We start from the raw sequence: 18,900 nt of genomic DNA, 5'->3' as shown, positions 1-18,900 counted from the left end.
TACTGACAAAACCACTACTTAGCTTGAGTGTAAATCTGAGTCCTCTATAAACATATCCTATCTGTCTACATTGTTTCTTTATAAAACCAGCTTTATTCCACACTGGCAACTTCTCGCTTTTACCTTAATATAGTATGAGTATCTTCTCATATACTTTGCAAGCACAGTAATCTATTGGGTGGCAATATCAATTTATTTAACCAATGACCCACTCCTGGATATTTAGGTTATTTACCCATCACTATTACCCCCCCCCCCCCCAAAAAAAGCTACATTAAATGTCCTGGTAATTACCATTTAGTGCACACGTATTATGTTCTCAGAACTTCCAGAAGTGAATTTTTTGAAACAAGGCTGTACATTTGTAACAAAGTTGATTTGTAGGTAGTTTGTATGTAGCAGATCTCCATCTTTTGACAGTAGACATAGCCACTGGAAGGAGCCAAGAGTCAGCTGGGGTAGAATCTGGTGATTACAGTCAGAGATCAAGGGAGGCGATACTATTTTTAGTTGCAAGCCTCTGACTATTCAGCAGTGTGACAGGTTTTCACATGTGACTCAACGTGGCTCTGAAGGCAGTTGCAACAGGAATTCCAAACTGTTGTAAGCTTTGGCTCATTATCAAACTAAGCATATTACTTCCCAAAGACAAAACCATGAAGGGGACACACAGAGCTAGGTGATGCCACTTTCTCAGGATTCCTAACGCTGCAGTTACATCTCGTTCACATGCACAGAAAGTCTCAATAGTTGGGTCAATTCATTTAAATAGTTGACTGGTTCACTTAAAACTTACATATTGGCAGCTTTTCCAGTGTGACATTCTCATAAACTCTCATTTACCACTTGGATGACACTTCATGTGTATCATCTTTTTACTTTTCATACTACCACTAAACACATAGATATTATTCTCTCCATTTTATACACAAGGAAATGGAGGCTCGGAGAAGATAAGTGATTTGCCCAAGGCAGCAGAGCTGATAAAAGGCAGAGCCAGGATGCCAATAAGGATCTGTTTAGCTTCACCAGCCACATTCCTTTCCTTTTCTGAGCTAGCCATGTAGCACCTCTGAGTAATTCTTCAATGTATCATTACAGGGTTGTTCAATCTTAACTACTACGATTAACATTTCTTAATGACTATCACTACCAGTGAACAATCCTATTCTTTATTTAACCTGGAAGTGAACTGAACGAAACTGGAGGTACTGCTTATGAATAGGCTCATTCATATTCTTAAGAAAAACTGGCAGTAACTACAAAAACCCATTAATTCAATTTGAATAAAGTAAATATTGATACTAGACTTTACATTTAAAGAGACTTGTCTGGCAAGTGAGTCACGTTTTAACAATAACCATAGTAAAAGGGGAAAAATTAGAGCAGCAAGTTAAATAAAAGGCTAATAAAACTTGAAGGCAACAGCTCAGTGTTTTCTTTTAACCCCTGAAGAACACCAAATATATATTACGGTGCATAAAGAGTCATTTCAAGAAACGACTATTAACAATCTAACAGTAGAGTCAACACTAAGAATTTCAATGATATCCAACTCAAAAATGCATAGGGAGAGTAAAGTTATTTTATTAAATCATGCACATCACGTGTGTTAGTGCAAATAGTTTAATCTGTACTCCAGAAATTCTATTGTACTTTATATCTTTACAAAATAGATTTAAAACAATTATTTACTTTAAAAAATGTAATTCTGAAGTTAAGCATTTCAGAACAATATTTGCAATAACCTATATACAAGAGGTACTGGGTACCACTGGCATATTAGCATTCTGTGGTGGAGTGGCTTCCTGCAACAGAAAATGATGAAATGAACTATATGACAGCATTTTCTACAAGTCATTGGTGACTAATTCCTCCATAAATCTAGTGATACTCCCAACAGCAAATCCCAAATAGCTTAAAATATAACCTTTAAAGTATAAACAACAACTGCCAAACATCACAAGGCAAATTATATCCTAAACTTCTATTTCAACACTTGGCTAGTCCTGTGGATGGACACAGAACATTCGAGCCAATTCACTGACATTCCCTCCCAGTTGCGCTGACTGAAAAATTTAACTAGGTGATACTTTAGGATATTCTATGACCTAAATAAATTTTATTGACATAACTGTGGTGCCGCACAAAACCATAGCTAAACTTTCACTTCTGTGTTTTAAATTTATAACATCAAGCAGTGCTTTTAGGTGCTTCACTGTGCATGGAACACTACTAATCTTGGGAATAATGCTTCTCGTAAACAGAATGTCCCAATTAACAACAGTAAAAAGAAAATAACCATTTGCATACCGGACCAGGAAATCTGTTGGTAGGTAACAACAGCTCACCGTGAACATGAATTAGCTTTGAAATATCATAACCAAATTAAGTCAGTAAAAGCTTATCTAAAGAGATATTAATTCTTTCTTCAATTAAACATGCTTGGAGGAAGAGATGATAGAAAAAAAAAATCATGCTTCCTAAAATGCTGTATATGAGAAAGTAACTTGGCTTTTAAAGAAAATATCTCTTTAAATACATGAGGTTTAATAAATTGCATTCCAATTGACTCAACAGTTTGGTTTACTGCACTGAAATTGTAGAATTACTGTTTTTGCTCCCAGAAATACTTCAGTTTGCTCAAGAAAATACACACTCTCATGGAAAGTTTTTCAAAGTTGATGTCCTCCACATCGTCAAGTCACATTAAGGCTGAACAAGCGTGCACATATTCCCCAAATTATCACTAGAACAGAATATTTTCCAAGTGTATTTCTTCTTAAAAAAAAAAAAAAGAAAGAAAAAGAAAGAAAGAAAGAAAATTCACGCAAATAGTTGTCTCTAAGTCTTGTTCCCAATAGCTCAGTGGTTTTATAACAAGTAAAAATGGCGTAAATATGTAAAAAATATATATATATGTGTATATATTTCAAACTGATAGGCACTGAGCACACAGGGCCTCTCTTCCCATGTACGTGTTGGTTGTTTGGTTTGGGTAGTTATCGAATCAGAAAAATGAATTATCTGGCCATTAGAATTCAGAGTAAAATACCCATAAATTTAATGTTATAAATAATTTGGTGTACCAAGAAGCCTACTTTAGGCCACCATAATATTCAGAATCTCAACATACTAATTTAAAAATTACATGAAAAATTGCAAGCAAATTATTGCTTACAGTAGAATAAAGTCACAATTTTATATCCTCTTTATAGATAGATACATTTTATATAAGTTAAAGCAATGACCCTACAGCTGTATTCTTGCACTTCTGCTGTCTTAAGAGGTAAAAAGGAAGAAAATGGTTCTGTTTGTCCCCAGCATGAGTGTGATGCCAGCTTCTAAAGGGAGGACGGTGTACGGACTCAAGAAACGCTCTCATGGAGAAGCTCTGGCCAGACCTGGCACGTACAGCACGATGGCTGTCACCGCAACCAGGGCAGCCAACATGGGCATCCAGGGCCAGGGTTTCTGTGTGGAAAGAAACCAAGAGTCAATATCACATTCTTCCCTCTCTTTTCATACCTACTAACCCCTTGGTTCCAGAGAGTCCTGAATACTTAACAGAATATTAGAAAAACCTTATCTTTGCATAAGAATAAATTTTAAAAAGAGAAGAAAACAGGTGAGGGAGTGCAGGTGTGAGGAGAACCATTACAGCAGGTACGCTTTTAGAGGACCATTGTGTGGAAGCCACGTATAGCTCAGGAAAGTCTTGAGCAGTTTTCAATTTTGTTACAGTTGAAACCTAACAGTGACCCCTAAGAAACCCTGTGGGCTCAGCCTGCTTTATTTACTCCAGTGTCCAAATATTGCAACTAACTGATGTACACAGATGCCTGGAATATATGTCTGCTTAAAATGTTTATTTCTTCTTCTTCGCTTTTTAATGTTTATTTCTTGATAAAAACCAGATTTCTATGTGGGGATAGTTTTACAGAAGGAGCTGGTGGGTAAGGTGATAGAAAGAAAATGGTCTAAGCTTTGATCCTCTAATTTGAAACCACAGAAGACAAGATCAGATGGGGTTCAAGATGGGGAAGAGCTATTAGGACACTGTCTCTTTGATACTTTTGGTAAAAACCATGTCCAGTGCAGTAATGTCACATGATTATCTCATATGATCTACTAACATGCATGCCTGTTGCAGGCAAGCATGGGCGGGCTGTTCCCTGTTAGCTTTTGGAGGGCCTTATAAGATCACTGTGCTCCGGTTGATAGCTCTATTTTCCACTCATGTTCTAAGAGTCTCACTGAGAAAGTTGGCTTTTAAAGAAATATTCTGATGTTGCAGATCACGTCTCAGAAAGATATGGGCTAGGTTTATACTCGCATAAGTAAATGCACACTGGGGTTGAGATCATGAGCCACTGGTCCATTATGCTAATCTCATCCTTTTTCATCTTCATAGCCACAGTATAAATACAGGCAAAGGGTTGAAATGAAGAAATTCTACACTACAGAAAAGAAGAGGGAAAGGAGGAGAGGGAAGAAAGCTGGCTGAAAACTTCAAAGAGGCAAACGCTTCATTTCTCATTCAAATCTGATTAAACGTAATTGGGAAGGGGGTGCTAATATTGCAACAATTCATAGTGTACTCCGGTTTGCTAGAGACAAAGACTCAGTTAAAGGCAGCACATTAACAACTGGTTAGGTTGGAATTAATTCATGGTTAGCATCACTACAAAGGAAACAAGACAAAATGTTATGTGATTAGTTGATTGTTCAGTTCATTTGTATGACACAATACATGGCATACTAAATGAAGGGTTTGCTTCAGGTAACAAAATACCTGTGTGATTCTGCCATGCACTATATTACAAATATGGCACAAACAGGTGACGGGGACAAACAGACAAGGACTCAACAGTAGTGCTTGTACCTTTCTCTACCACAATGGACCGAAACACCAAAACAGGAAAGCCAGGAATAGGCCGATGAATACGGCTGGGACGGGTTGTAATATGGAAGGCTAAAGAAGGGAAGGGATATTAAAATCATTTTATGCTATAAAAAAAAAAAATCAGATAAGATGATTTAGACCCCGGGAGGTGGGAAGGAGGGTAGGAAGACTGAGGTAAAAGAAGTAATAGCACTCAGGTTTTGAACTGATTTCAAACATTTTAAAGACATCTAATACAATCCAGAATGACAGACTGCGGTATGTAACCACCAGTTTAAAGGGACATCTGGGAGCAATGGGCACTGTGGGTGCCCCTAACACGCTAATGAAATGTAGCAAGTTAAGACAGAGCCACGGCGACACTTCAGCGACCAACGCTCTGCTTGACAGTACATTCTTTTTGTTCCGTATTTGGAATCCATTATTTGACAATGTAGTCCCTTGGAAGTGGCTAAAGTTTATTTTATCCCTCCATCAAAACCTTTTTTTAAAACCAAAACTCGCTTGCCTGAGATGGTATTGCTTTCAAGCTTAAAAATAAATGCCCTGTGATGTATCCTTCTTAAACTGAGCAAGAGATCTGACACAATGTGTGATAAACATTTGATATATAAAGGCAGTTGAGTCTCAAGGCTTTCAGCTTTGTTACCAGAATAGAATTAATTTTTAAAATTGGATGGAGTTACTGCAATGAGTTTTACTGCAGAGAAAAATTTATTATCATAAGTCTAATATGATAAAAAAAAAAGGAAATTCACCTTTTAGGCAAATTATTGATACAACTATAAATAATAAAAGCCAGGTTACTTTTGAAAAGGTTCTAAACAGTACAGGGGTATCCATTCTGATTATGCTAGATGTCTTCGTAGGTTAATTTAGTAGAAGGTGGACTGAAATTCCAAATTCAGAAAGATATGATTTAACACAAAAGAGAGAAATAACCAAACCATTATGATCTGATTTCAGAAGAGGTCTGTAATCTACATTTTCAAAATAAATGCAATCAATTTTGTTTAGCATAAAGCCTCCATTCCCGATTTATCAACTTCTCAAAGGCTTCCGCCTAAGCAACAAGACTTTATACTCTAAAAAACTAATAGCAAAGGACAGTTGGACACAACTCATGAACATTTTGTGTGCAACTGCATAATTGAATGGCCATGCAACATCACTCTTTTGTACTTGTGCGGCAAAATTAAGCAGAGTGTTTTCCTCTGTAAGAAGGGTGTGGCTTACACCACTGCAGTGTCCAAGCCATGACAGGGATTTGAAATAAGTCAGAGCACAACCAACTACACTGAACAGCCATCAGTTAGGTCCCACAAAGGCAATGATCACCGAAACATATAATAACACAACATATATTTAGTATAACATCTTTTTAAAGACTATCTGCCTTTCTAGTAAATGAAAAACAAATTAATATTAAACTCAATTTATGTGAAAACGTTCCAATTTCTCTCTCTCTCTCCCCCTCCCCCTCTCACACACACACACACACACACACACACGGCTTTACAGAAACTCACCAAATATTCCCTAATATTTATAGGAGGTCAAAAAGACGCCAAGCTTTTTGGGAATATGCCTTAGTGAGAACACTATTAGTGTAAAATGAAAACCATAATTAGGTCTCCATTTTTTGGTACAGCCAAGTGCTGAGGAGTCGACATGTACTACTCTTTCTTAGGTGGGTCCCTGGTGGTACAGTGCTTCATTTCCCAGCAGGGGAAATGAAGTGCCAGATGATGGCTTGGTGACAGAACTTCAGATTCATCTGGGGAAAATCTGACAGTTCTTAGGTAGATTATTTTCTTGCAAATAAGGCTCTTCCTCCAGGCAGTCCTCAGGCTCTTGTAGGGATACAGGTTAAAGGGGCAGATTTTTACTCAACAATTTGAGAGTACAATGATTCCATCATGGAATTTCATAACGAAAAGCTTAGTTTACATACTACAGGCCTCAGTTTTTCAAATCAGTAATAAAGTCTTCTGAAAACTCTATCTCAGGGCTTTCACCTGCCTCTCAGTCAAAGCTAAGCCAAGTTTGCAAAGACTTACATTATTTCCTTTCTCTCGGAGCAGCTTCAGGTTGTCTTTACATTGTTTGAGCTCATCTGTGATTGATTGTTTTTCCTGCTCAGTCATTTCAAACTTCAACTTCAGTTCTGAGAGTACAGTCTGTGTCTTTTCATACTAAAGGCAAAGAAAAAAGAGTGTGCAGACTCAACTTAAAATGGGTAGGAAGTTATGGTTCTCTTCAGGCTTAATACCAGACCCTGTTTAGCCACCTGCAACACCAAAGTCAAGCCTTTTTGTTTTAAGGAGGATAAGAATCATTTGCACTAATAATAGGAAGTCTTTCATGTTAACTTTATTCTATGTAAGAACTTTCTGGCCCTGGAGTTAAAAAAAAAAAAAGAGAGAGAGAGAGAGAGAAATCACCATTGTGTCATCTGTTTCTAATATAAAGGGTCACTCTTTCCATTAAGTGAATTAGAGGAGAAAAGTAAAGTAATTTTCAAACTGAGCCAAAAGAAAGGCAAGTGAAGAAAAACTCCGAGGGCTAATTAAATGGTGAGATTAGGAAGTCTGAGTTTATATCCTGGTAACCAATGTCAGCCAAGCTATTTTAGTCTTGAAGTAAAAAGTATTAACTCCCATCAGACTTTCTTTTACCCAAGCATCACTGGGTATTAAAGTGTTCTGGATAATGAATTTCTAGGCAAATGAAGTAAAGAAATAGATCTAAAGTACTGACCACTATGACTGAGGCATTTCTATCTTTCTACCTAAAACTTATAAGCATCAATAAATAATTTTTAAGAAGCTGTTCCTGATAAATACTTTCCTATAGTGAAACATGCCACTTCTTGCTCTGAAAATCAGTTCACTGAATATAATTTAATGTTCAGACAGACTTGTGTATCCTATGAACACTGGTGAGGTCAATGCAAGACACAGCATAGTTTGCCCCTACTTTAAATGGCCCAGGAGGCAAGAATTCTAGATTGGTTCTACTTCTAGATACTGCATCTTACATGAAAGCTGGGCTCCCAGTCACAGAACAAAAACCGTTCTGCTGCTGGTTATGCCTTTGTCTCAGCCTCCATTGCCCCACTCTCCCATCTCTGAAGGTTTTTAGAAGGAAGACAGACAGACATGGCTGAGTAGAATATAAATATACCATGGGTCCAGCATACCAGAAAGGTTTCTCCTTTTTCCTCCTATATCCCAGAAATTTCTCAATAAAAGACACCTTTACGTGGTGCTTCTGAATAATGCAAATACTTTGGAGTGATTAATTAGGAGCTCGTCATTATGCACTCCAAAGATAAATATGAAGCAGGATGCAAATGTATAAAAACATTAGTCAGAAGAGGTGAGAGCAGGGGGATTAGGGTCAGCAGAGAGATCACCAGTAAATGGGAATAAAGATATGGGTGTAGAGAGGGAGGTAAAATGTGAAGGGAACTCCCTGTTACCTAACAACATTCCCAGAAAAGGCCAGGTATTATGCCAGACAATGAACCAAGGAGTAAGATTCATGAACTTTATGACAACTTTTTTTGTGGGGTCTGTGGACTTCCTTCCAGAAGGCGGAAGGCTGCTGGCAGGCTGCCAAAGCAAATTTAGCATACCTAGACTAGTCTTTTAGAACATAATCAGTTCTCGATGATCTGATTCTCAACAGTGATTTTGCTGACCTAAATTTTCCCTTACGTTCCTTTTCCACTATTCTTACATCCAGCTTGCCCTTTACACCAAAGCACTTAATCATTTCTCCATTCCAGGGGGTGTGAAGCAGAGTGACAGGAAGGCAGCCAGTCAGGGAGTGCCTGCTGTTTACCTTCAGCCTGTGCAAGGGCTCAGGCCCTTGCTCCACAGCCAGGTGGTGAAGCCAAACAACTTTCCTGAGGCAGTCTTTGCATGACTGACTTGTATACTCAACATTTTATGAATTCTTAAGTTATAGATATCCCTACTAAATTCAAGTATAAAGATGCTTTTAACCAAATATAAAGATAATATACCATTATTTCCTCTTAATACTGAAGATTCAAATTTCCTTTCTTATGTACTTTCTTTTTGGTTAAATGTTCAAATAACAGTTGCCAGGTATATAAAACTTAATTGTTGGAACAAAGGTCACCTTCTGCAGTCTTAGTTTCACACCTGGCTTGGATATCATTTTTGCTCCATCTTGCTTTCTAACTCGAAGGTAAGAAACGAGCTCAGTTCTGAGTAAGAGGGAAATACCACACAATATTACCAACAACACCTTTGGTTCTTCTTCATAAAAATAATCATATCTGGCTTGCTTAGCTTGTAATAGTTTAGCCTGTTACAGTGCTGAAGATACATGATACTGTGCACATTAAGCATGATTCTATGAGAGAAAGGAGAACAAAGGGGAAATGTTGAAAGAGAATATATGTGCATTAGTAAAAAGTAGTAATTCATTTGCAGTGGATTACACAGATAAAAGAATCTCATTAAAGACCATTTTAGTTACAGACTAGTGTCCAATAGTTGACGACAGGACAAACAGAAAGAGAAGCAATTTTACATTACAAAGGAGTGTGATGACTACACATCATTTCACAATGGAAAACACTGAACAAGAAAATAGAAAAGAAACATATTGACAAGTTCAGACATATTTTTAAATGCGCTGCATTTAATGCAATCCAGAGCTGTCAACAATTTAGATGCTGTGACAACATGCCACTGCCATTTGAGGAAGCAGTTAAAGCATTTCTCACTGATTGCTCAGTGACCAAAAACAGGCAAACAAATAATGCAACACAACGGCCAGTGCATTCATAGTAACATACAACAGAGTCATCTTGCAACCACAGCATTCTTCCCAGATTTTGAAAGGACTATGGCATATGGACTGGAAGGGCACAAAGTGCTTACAGTATTAAATACTAGGATATTTACTTTGGCACAAAATTTGTGTTCCAACTAAATGAGATTTCTCCCAAAATGCATATCCTTAGCAAGAAGATAAAAACGACATGTTACAAAATCAATATGGCCACATGTAAATAAAAAATGTTACAGTTTTTTTTCTTTAAGAACAAACATGAAGACAGAAGAACAATAATCATGTCCACGTTCAGGATACTACAAGGAAAGGGAAGTGCAAAGAAAAACTGGATTAAACAGATCTTCTAAAAACAATTTTGGGAAAATTTGTTATTAAAGACAAAGAGTTGTCTTCAACTTCCTTCTATGTATAATGAATCTTTCATTTAAGAGAGTCTACAGCTGGGGCGCCTGGGTGGCTCACTCAGTTAACTGTCTGACTTTGGCTCAGGTCATGATCTCAAGGCTCGTGAGTTCAAGCCCCGCATCGGGCTCTGTGCTGACAGCTCTGAGCCTGGATCCTGTTTCAGATTCTGTGTCTCCCTCTCTCTCTGCCCCTCCCTACCTCGTGCATGCACTCTCTGTCTCTCTCAAAAATAAATAAACATTAAAAAGAGAGAGAGAGAGAGAGAGAGAGGGAGAGAGAGAGAGTCAGTCTATAACTGGAGTGGGCCCTGACCAGTAGGTCAAGATGCACCAGCCTTCTCTGTCCCCTGGGCTGGCCAGGACTCAATGCAGGGAGGATAAGGTAGCAAGGCTGAATGTAGCTCTCATTGCCTCATTGTCAACTTCAAGGTTTTGCTCAGAAAGAGGCTGGGTGAGGTCTCTACTCCAAAATCAAGTCAAGGTTTTAGGCCAAATGATATGAAAAGTGAGCATGCATATTTGTGAAGAAGGGAAGAAGGGGAAAAAGGGGTGGAGGTGAGGGAGAAGAAAGTAAAAGGTCACAGGATCTGTGTTTGGCTGGCTGGCTATGAGGTGAATTTTAAGTAACTTTCAGGCCAGTTTCACTGAGGGGTTTAGACAGCATTACGGTAAGGCCCCACTTTGTTTTCCAAAAGTATTCCAAATTAAATATGATATTGTCTTTGAAAGATAAACAATGAATTGAGGAATCTGGTACAAAGGGCTTCTCATATAAGTCAACTAACTGGTAGAGAAAAAATTTTAATGTAATTTTGTATATTTGTATTTTTGAGACCAAAGTCTACTAATGAATTCTCTATATATGGACCATGATACACAGCTAGAAATCACCAGGCAGAGATGCTCCAATTATCAACTTTGTGACAGGTAATGGGACTTCTGCTTCCCTTTATTTCTAACTAGCATGAATATCTGATTTGCTTTTGGCTTTAAGTCCAACCATAATTGGGCTCATAATGTCTTTTCGCTTTACCTCTTTCTGTACATCCTTTGCTTGGTTTTCAGCCTTACTGAGAAGAGTTTTTAAATCAGCTGAATCCCGAAGATGCTGTTCTTTCAAAGATCCCACTTGATTCTCAAGCTCTTTCCTAGTCATCTGAAGGATGCTGAGATCACTGGTAAGCTCTAAACTCTGCTTCTGAGAACTGCAACATAAATATTAACAGTTATTCAATTCATGTAGAAACTAGACATAGCAGGAAGTCCAATTTCTTATACATTTCACTGGGAGGGATGGAGTAAATTTCAGAGGAGGAAAAAGTACATAAAAAATAATAAGATACATTCAATAAATAAAAAGCATTATACACTAAAAAATTGCATGTTTGAAGCTGTGTTCTATTTTCAGATTATCAAATATACACAGAGGCTGAAATCTTGAAAGTAGAAGTAGGAGGTGACTAACTGCATGTTTTGTTACATCACGTTATATTAATTGTATTATGAAAAGATACAGTGTGGGGCTTCCCCAGGAAAATAGCACACTTTTCAACTATTTATTTACTTAAGTACTGGACAAATAGAAACTTAAAGCTTAGGAGCCACTGTCAATTCAAGTAAAGAAAAAAGACACACCAAATTGGGGAGAAAGCATGAAACAAAGAACCAGGAGGCTGGGTTCTAGACCTTAGCTCTGCCACTATTAAGTTGTAAGATGTTGAGCAAGTCACTTAATTGGTGCAGTTTACTTCTCTGAGCAAGCATTTCCTAAGCTCTTAGATCTGTGCCAGGCACCATGTTACACAGACACAAATAACACAAGGAGAGTCTCAGTGCCCTCCATCGTCAAATAAGAAGATTGAACTCAATAATTTTGGAGGTTGTTTTCCGGCTTAAGTTCTATAATTACTTTTATAACTTGATGTAAAAAAATCCAATTTACACACTACAAAAACAGCTTGATAGGCATGAACAGAAATTCTTTGTTCAATTCCTTGTGCATCACAAAAAACAAAAGACCTAAATAGTGTAGCTGTTTGAAAGAATGTGGCTCCCATTTACAACAGAAATAGCTAAAGAAGAATAAAGTTTTCAAAATGACAGTTTTATGCTTCTCAGAATGGATCATAAGATTCAGGCTCAATATTATTAACCAAGGCACTATGGAGCGTAAATCCCATTCTGATTGTATGCCAGGCCAATTCTTAGGGGCGAGTGTGATGTCAGCCCAATATAGCTAGGAACTAAATGACATAGAAGACTCTGTAAAGAAAGACTAACTTCTAAACGCTCCTTAAATGCTGAGGTGGCTTACCAAATAAATTGAGAGGGCCACTAAACCAGAAAAGCTTAAGAAACAGAATTAATTTGTCTTAAATAGTTTGTGACTTTAGGCAGACAACCTTGACTAATGATATAATATATTCCACCCTTCTGGGACCTAATATTTTTATAAGATGTATGTTTCTAACTCATAAGGAGTTTGTTGCTTTTCGATGCTTCAACAAAATTTGAAGTAACTTAAAAAACAGCACTTAAAAATCTGCCAGATTCCGATTAATTACATCTTAAGAATGAGGGATCAAGTTTAAATCTTTAAAATATCAATAATCCCAAAGCAGGAATAATTTCAGATAATCAATATTAGTAATCAAAGATCAGTATTTCTTCTCTTTTCTTTTTTTTTTGAGTAGTCTTCACTCCTAATGTAGAGCCCAACATCAGGGGCAGGACCTGAATTGAGATCAAGAGTTGGATGCTTAACCAACTGAGCCACCCAGGCACCCCAAAGATAAGTATTTCTTGCTTATGATAGAATACCAAACTAAATGGATTCACTAAGATTCCAAATATAAAGAATTTGAGCGTGTCTGCCTCCCTTACAATCACTTTATACCAAACAACTTGCCCAAATGTGCTGTTAACACAAACATCAGTTGGTACACACATAAACATTCACATGTGTATAGTTGTGTCTGGGCCTTTATTTTGTCCTGTTCAGATTTTGGAACTGTTTTTACAAAATTTTAGATGTTACAAACATATTTACTCTTTGTTATTAATTATCTCTGAACATTTAAAAAGTATAACACATAAATGTGTATTGCACAGATGTACAAAAGACTGGAAAGATAGGACACTGAAAGAGAAAGAAGTTTTATAGTATTGATAACACATGGTATTGTAAGAAGCCATCTTACAGAATAAATCTACACATCTTGTTCCTTCAATCGTTCTTGATTTTTCAAAATGTATAATCTACTGCAATTGCTACTCTTTATGAGCAGATGAGGCTTACCATTTTCTGATATATCTAGTCCTTTCTTTATTGTTTTCCCCAAAAGCTTATTTTTATGGGAACTTACCTTGATCACTAAGTTTTTGCTAACCTTGATGCTCTTGAGGATATAAACACAAGGTTAACAGGAGAGTAAGGACTCCCATTTATGGTGTATTGTGGGGAGGGAGATGGATTAATTAAGACTAACTTCAATAATAAACATGTACAGGGGCACCTGGGTGGCTCAGCCGGTTAAGCGTCCAACTTCAGCTCAAATCATGATCTCATGGTTCGTGGGTTCAAGCCCTGCATTGGGCTCTGTGCTGACAGCTGGGAGCCTGGATCCTGCTTCAGATTCTGTGTCTCCCTCTCTCTTGCCCCTCCCCGACTTGCACTCTATGTCTGTCTCTCTCTCAAAAAATAAACATTAAAATTTTTTTTTTCAACGTTTATTTATTTTTGGGACAGAGAGAGACAGAGCATGAACGGGGGAGGGGCAGAGAGAGAGAGGGAGACACAGAATCGGAAACAGGCTCCAGGCTCTGAGCCATCAGCCCAGAGCCTGACGCGGGGCTCGAACTCACGGACCGCGAGATCGTGACCTGGCTGAAGTCAGACGCTTAACCGACTGCGCCACCCAGGCGCCCCTAAAATTTTTTTAATGTAGTAAACATGTACTACTTTCGCATTCTGAATTAGAACATAAAATTGTTTAAATAAAAATATGGAATGGATCAAATTTTTAAGAGCTTGATTTTAATTTTTTTAAAATGTTTATTCATTTATGAGAGCCAGAGCACAAGTGGTGGAGGGGTAGAGAGAGAGGGAGATACAGAATCCTAAGCAGGCTCTAGGCTCTGAGTTGTCTGCACAGAGCCTGACACAGGGCTCGAACCCACGAACCGTGAGATCATGACCTGAGCGGAAGTCAGACGCTTAACTGACTGAGCCATCTAGGAGTCCCAGGAAGAAATTAACTTTAAACTATACATTAAATGTTGGTGGGGAAGCAGGAGTCCACTAAATTTGCTGGAATAAATTTATTGCCTTCGTTGGTTTGTTTGTAAGGTACTGGATATTAGAAAGACATAATTGATCTTATATATTATTACTCTTTATATAACTAACTGTGAAATTCAAAAGCTGAATTTGTATCTTTCAATCTTACAAATTCTTTATTATAGTAATCTTCTGATCACCCTTACTAACAGAAGGGATCATTGGTGTGAAAGAAAAACAACTTGTATTTGAAATTTTTATCACTTAGTTTATAGGACAAATTCAATCACTGATTATACATCTTTGCTGTTTGCTTGTTCAGGGCTTTGTATGGGGAGTTGTATTCCATGAATATATATTCCTTGAGTACACCAAAAGGAAAGGACATGTAGGATGAAGGTAGAAGTAAAAATAAAACACTGCTGAAGTATTCAGTTAGTGTGCATAACTTGTCAAATAGCCAAAAAGAGTCTGGCTGAACATTGCTCCCAAAAGGTATTTAAGTATAAAATTTAAATTTAATTTAGATGAAAATTTAAGATAAAGAAATATTTTGAAGCTAAAAAAGAGTTCTTGCGTACTTGTGCAATTCTTTTTCTTGTCGCTGCAGTTCTGATGATAACAAAACATTTTCCTTTTTTAGAGAATGGCATTCGGTTTCCAATACATTCCATTCCTTTCTCAACTTCTCTAGTTCACCTAAAATAGTCCCAAAACGTATTCATTAATATAGGAACATAATTTCCATAATAATTCAGAGGATAAGGGAAATATTTCAGAGAAAAACATACCTTTCCCCCCACCAAATACATGGCTATTTTTTGATTCCTGTTTATTTTGCATCTATACCTCAGGTAAGTCCCATCACCTTGAACTTCAGTAATATTTTCTTCCCATTCACTTTTATACGGCAAATAATTCTAATAGTATTTAAATAAAATATTGTAAAAAATGTCAATTTATTGTAGAACTTGCAGACCTGGAGAATTTTTATAGCCCCAATATAAAAACATCGCTTTATAGTTTTTAGTCCAAGTTGTTGGACTAAAGAGAAAATGGTCCAAATGGTTATTTTGTGCAAATTACCACTGTCAAGAATTAAGAGTTTTATGTAAAATATGTGTACTCACTTTGTAGCCTTGTTGCTTCCTCTCTCTGCTGGTCCTCACACTGCTGACATCGAAGCTGAAAACTATTTTGTAGACTTGTGATTTCTTTCTCATATTCAGACGCTGCTTTCCGCCACCGCTCAAGCTCAGCTCGCACCTTCTTAAGCTCTTCTTGTAATGAGGCAATGTCAGTGTCCCGCTCACAGGCAGCCTTTTCTGCTGCTTGATGAAGGAGTAAAATTTCATCCCGGGCACTAAGCAGTTCATCTCGAGTGCTTGTGATTTCACTGTCCTTCTCCTCCCGGAGATTCTCAATATTGATGTGTAACCTCTGTAGTTGGGCTACAAAAGGATATTTATCTGTCATTTTCTATGTCCAAAGCAATTACAAATAAATGAACTGCCCAAATAAGACTGTAGTTATCACAAACTATACAAGCAATCCATGTTTAATGCAGAAATGTCAAAATACAGAAATACAGAGAGTAAAAAAACCAAAGTGATCTTTTTATTTCTCTCACACAGATAAAGTTGCTTCTGACATTTGGTATTTATTCTTCTGGATTTTTTATATGTAATTATACACATATAAAAGCAAAAACAGAGAGGGATTCTAACATATATGGTGTTCTCTATCCTATTGGTGATGAATATCTTTTAATAACAAAAAAGTTACACTGTGACTTCTTTGACTAATCCTTTATTTTAAATATTTTAGGCCGTTCAGTTTTTAATTACTATAAAAAATACTGCTTATAACGCAAGCCTGATTTTTTTCTTAGAGTGAATTCCTAAACACAGAATTGCTTGGTCAGATGGTATGCATTAGTTTGATGTTCTTGATTCAATTTTCTGTCAAATATCAATTCCTTAAAGAAGCTTTCTCTGATGCCTTATCTAAAAATAGCCCTCTCATTCTCTAGCCTACTACTCTGCCTTTATTGGATATCACATTATATATTTGCTTACTGTTTATCTTTTCCACTGACTGTACATCTCTTGCATACTCTATCCTCAGTACTAGCAAACAACCAAGAATTATTGGTTGAATTAATGAACTGACAACATTAATGAATGCTTGCCTAATCAAGGAGGTGTATTCTTAAGATTTAGTCTTGTGCCCTCAAGACTTGAACTGGAAACAATCTGTATAAAATACTTGGTTCAGAACTAGAAAACTAGTCTTGGTTACTATAACACAAGAAAACTATAGGTAGAAAAATTCCTTAGGGTAGAAAAGAAGAATAATTAAGAAGAAAGGCTGAGAAAGGGTAAGGCTGCTCCATAAATAAGCATTAAAAAAATTAGGCCTTTTAAAAAGTTTGCAGGAAGCATTGAGAGGTTAACAGGTTCAAAATCTGAAAAGACATAATGGCCAGAGATGAACAGGACCATACGCTTGCGGATGAAGTCATGAAATACACATACTGGCACTAGGGGGCACTCAATGATGACTAGGTAAGACAACTTTAAGCCAAAAGGCAGCCCTAGTTATAGAATCTTTAGGGAAAATTGCCCATATACAGTACAGAATGGAAATATAGACTGAAATAAGATTTATATAAGCTAATGGATAAAAACATTAAATTATAATGAGCTTAAAGAATTTTCTATTCAAAAAAATATATAATCTATCCCAGAAATTCTAACTTGACCATAATAAAACTTAAATTTTTAAATAACTCAAATTCCCACTCAAAAATAAAACACAGAAGACTGCTTTTTCTCAGGGATATTTTAGGGCAAATATCACAGGCCTCAGACAGTGATTTCCTTTTTTTTCTGAACTGAGATCGCTTGACTATTTAATTTCTTCTGACCCTACATCTCAAACTAAAACTTTAAAATAACATTAGTTCTTTCTTTGACAGTGAAGACAAATTAATTTTGCTTTAGGAATTTTACAATAGGAGGGGAAAGAAAGGTTTCTCCTAGGGCTCTCACAATTAGAACCTAACAGTAACAGGAACTCTGGTTAGAAGAAAACCTTTGGCAGGCAGGGATCTTTCTGGTCATTTCTGGATAGCCCACACAAAGAGAAAGCAAAATGGTGGCTATGAAGAACAGCTTCTACCAATGAAGGCAGGGCAGGGATCATTGTGCTCTTCCATGTGATATATAATTTTTGTTGTAATGCAAGTGTGTTATGTGTATTAGAAATGATGTCATCAAGCTAGAAGTGCTGATGCACAGAGCAGTTCAAATTGGTGTCCTGTCCAAAGGCCCCCTGTGTAGTAACTCACTACATAACCCTGAAAGTGACAGTTTTACCAAACCCATGTCTTCACCTATGTTCTTCCCAATCGAAGTATCTACTATTGGAGTACTAGGGGATCTTCTCTTGTATCTTCTTAAAAAAAAAAAAAAAAAAAAAAAAAAAAAGCCTACCCAGAGGTCTAATTATAGTCTCAGATTCTAGGGACAAACCAAAGACATGAAAAATGGGAATCCTCCCAACTCTTACTTTCCATTCCTTTTGAATCACTACTAACAAACCATAATAAACCCTAATAAGCCCCGAGGTGTTCCATACCTTGAAGAACCTGTATTTGTTTACTGGACTCCTCAACTTGATTTCGATAGGCTTTTCTTTCTTCTTCCAAAAGAGCTAAAAATAAAATACAGTATATCTAATTTTGTGAGTTAATGGAAGTATTCAGAATTGAGCAGCTGGAAATTTCTAAGAAATTAAATTTTGTTTCTAAGAAGGAAACAAAAGCTAAGGAGTAAGTATTATCAGTATTAGCTGTTAGATAGTTTAAAGATTTTAGGAGCACAAAAGAGTAGTAATAAATCTATTCAATTGAATAGCAGAGTTTTCTAGACCTTGTATCAACAAGATAATATGTGCTATTTTTTACATGAGAAGCATTCTTGCTAGTTGTTAGTCAGCATTTTTGAGCTTAAGTTTTAAAAACAAACTTAAAACCCTTATGTTTACCGTCAAGCACTTGGTAAGTTAAGTACTGACTAACAGAAAGTTCTGAGTTCCTCCTGGGGATGTGAATCTTCCTCCAGATCAGGAAGGCCATCTTAGAGAACAATGAGGACTCCACAGGCCACTTATTTTCTCTTTGTTTTGCTAAGACTTTCTAAGATACTAGTGACTGCAACTAGGTAGTTATTGCGAAAGATATGGAAATGTAAGCTCTGGAGAATAACAGTTATGACTCCACCGGCCTATGACACTATGGATAAGTAAACTACTAGAAAAGAAAGTGGTTGGGACACAGCGAGAGATTCTATACTTTTATCTTGCCTGGTTCCTCTCATTTACTGAAGAATATGCTATAAAATCACAGGGAATGTAAACTTCCCTCATCTTCTACTGAGGAGCCAACATTAGGTGTAACTAAAACTTTGAAA

General features: G+C 36.9%; 1 protein-coding gene across 34 annotated transcripts in view; it reads right to left on the bottom strand.

The window, feature by feature from the left end:
* Positions 1–1,563: 1,563 nt before the first annotated feature.
* LOC122487360 (sarcolemma associated protein) overlaps positions 1,564–18,900 on the bottom strand; it is a 151,115-nt gene continuing 133,778 nt past the window's right edge. For 18 of the 34 annotated variants that reach the window (XM_043587717.1, XM_043587737.1, XM_043587725.1 and 15 more), the window contains 6 exons: positions 18,068–18,142; positions 15,556–15,876; positions 15,007–15,124; positions 11,180–11,351; positions 6,967–7,101; positions 1,564–3,474 (listed from right to left, as the gene is read on the bottom strand). In XM_043587717.1, coding sequence (XP_043443652.1) covers positions 3,382–3,474; positions 6,967–7,101; positions 11,180–11,351; positions 15,007–15,124; positions 15,556–15,876; positions 18,068–18,142 — 914 coding nt within the window. In that variant the 3' untranslated portion in view covers positions 1,564–3,381. Of the gene's footprint in view, positions 3,475–4,885; positions 4,976–6,966; positions 7,102–11,179; positions 11,352–15,006; positions 15,125–15,555; positions 15,877–18,067; positions 18,143–18,900 lie in introns of all 34 variants that reach the window. The other 16 variants (XM_043587719.1, XM_043587739.1, XM_043587721.1 and 13 more) reach the window with 1 other exon arrangement.

The sequence above is a fragment of the Prionailurus bengalensis genome, chromosome A2 (genome assembly GCF_016509475.1).
Source record: "Prionailurus bengalensis isolate Pbe53 chromosome A2, Fcat_Pben_1.1_paternal_pri, whole genome shotgun sequence".
In the NCBI taxonomy this organism is placed as follows: Eukaryota; Metazoa; Chordata; class Mammalia; order Carnivora; family Felidae; genus Prionailurus; species Prionailurus bengalensis.
Note: the sequence above shows the minus strand (reverse complement) of the source record. Positions and strands in the feature narration are given on the sequence as shown.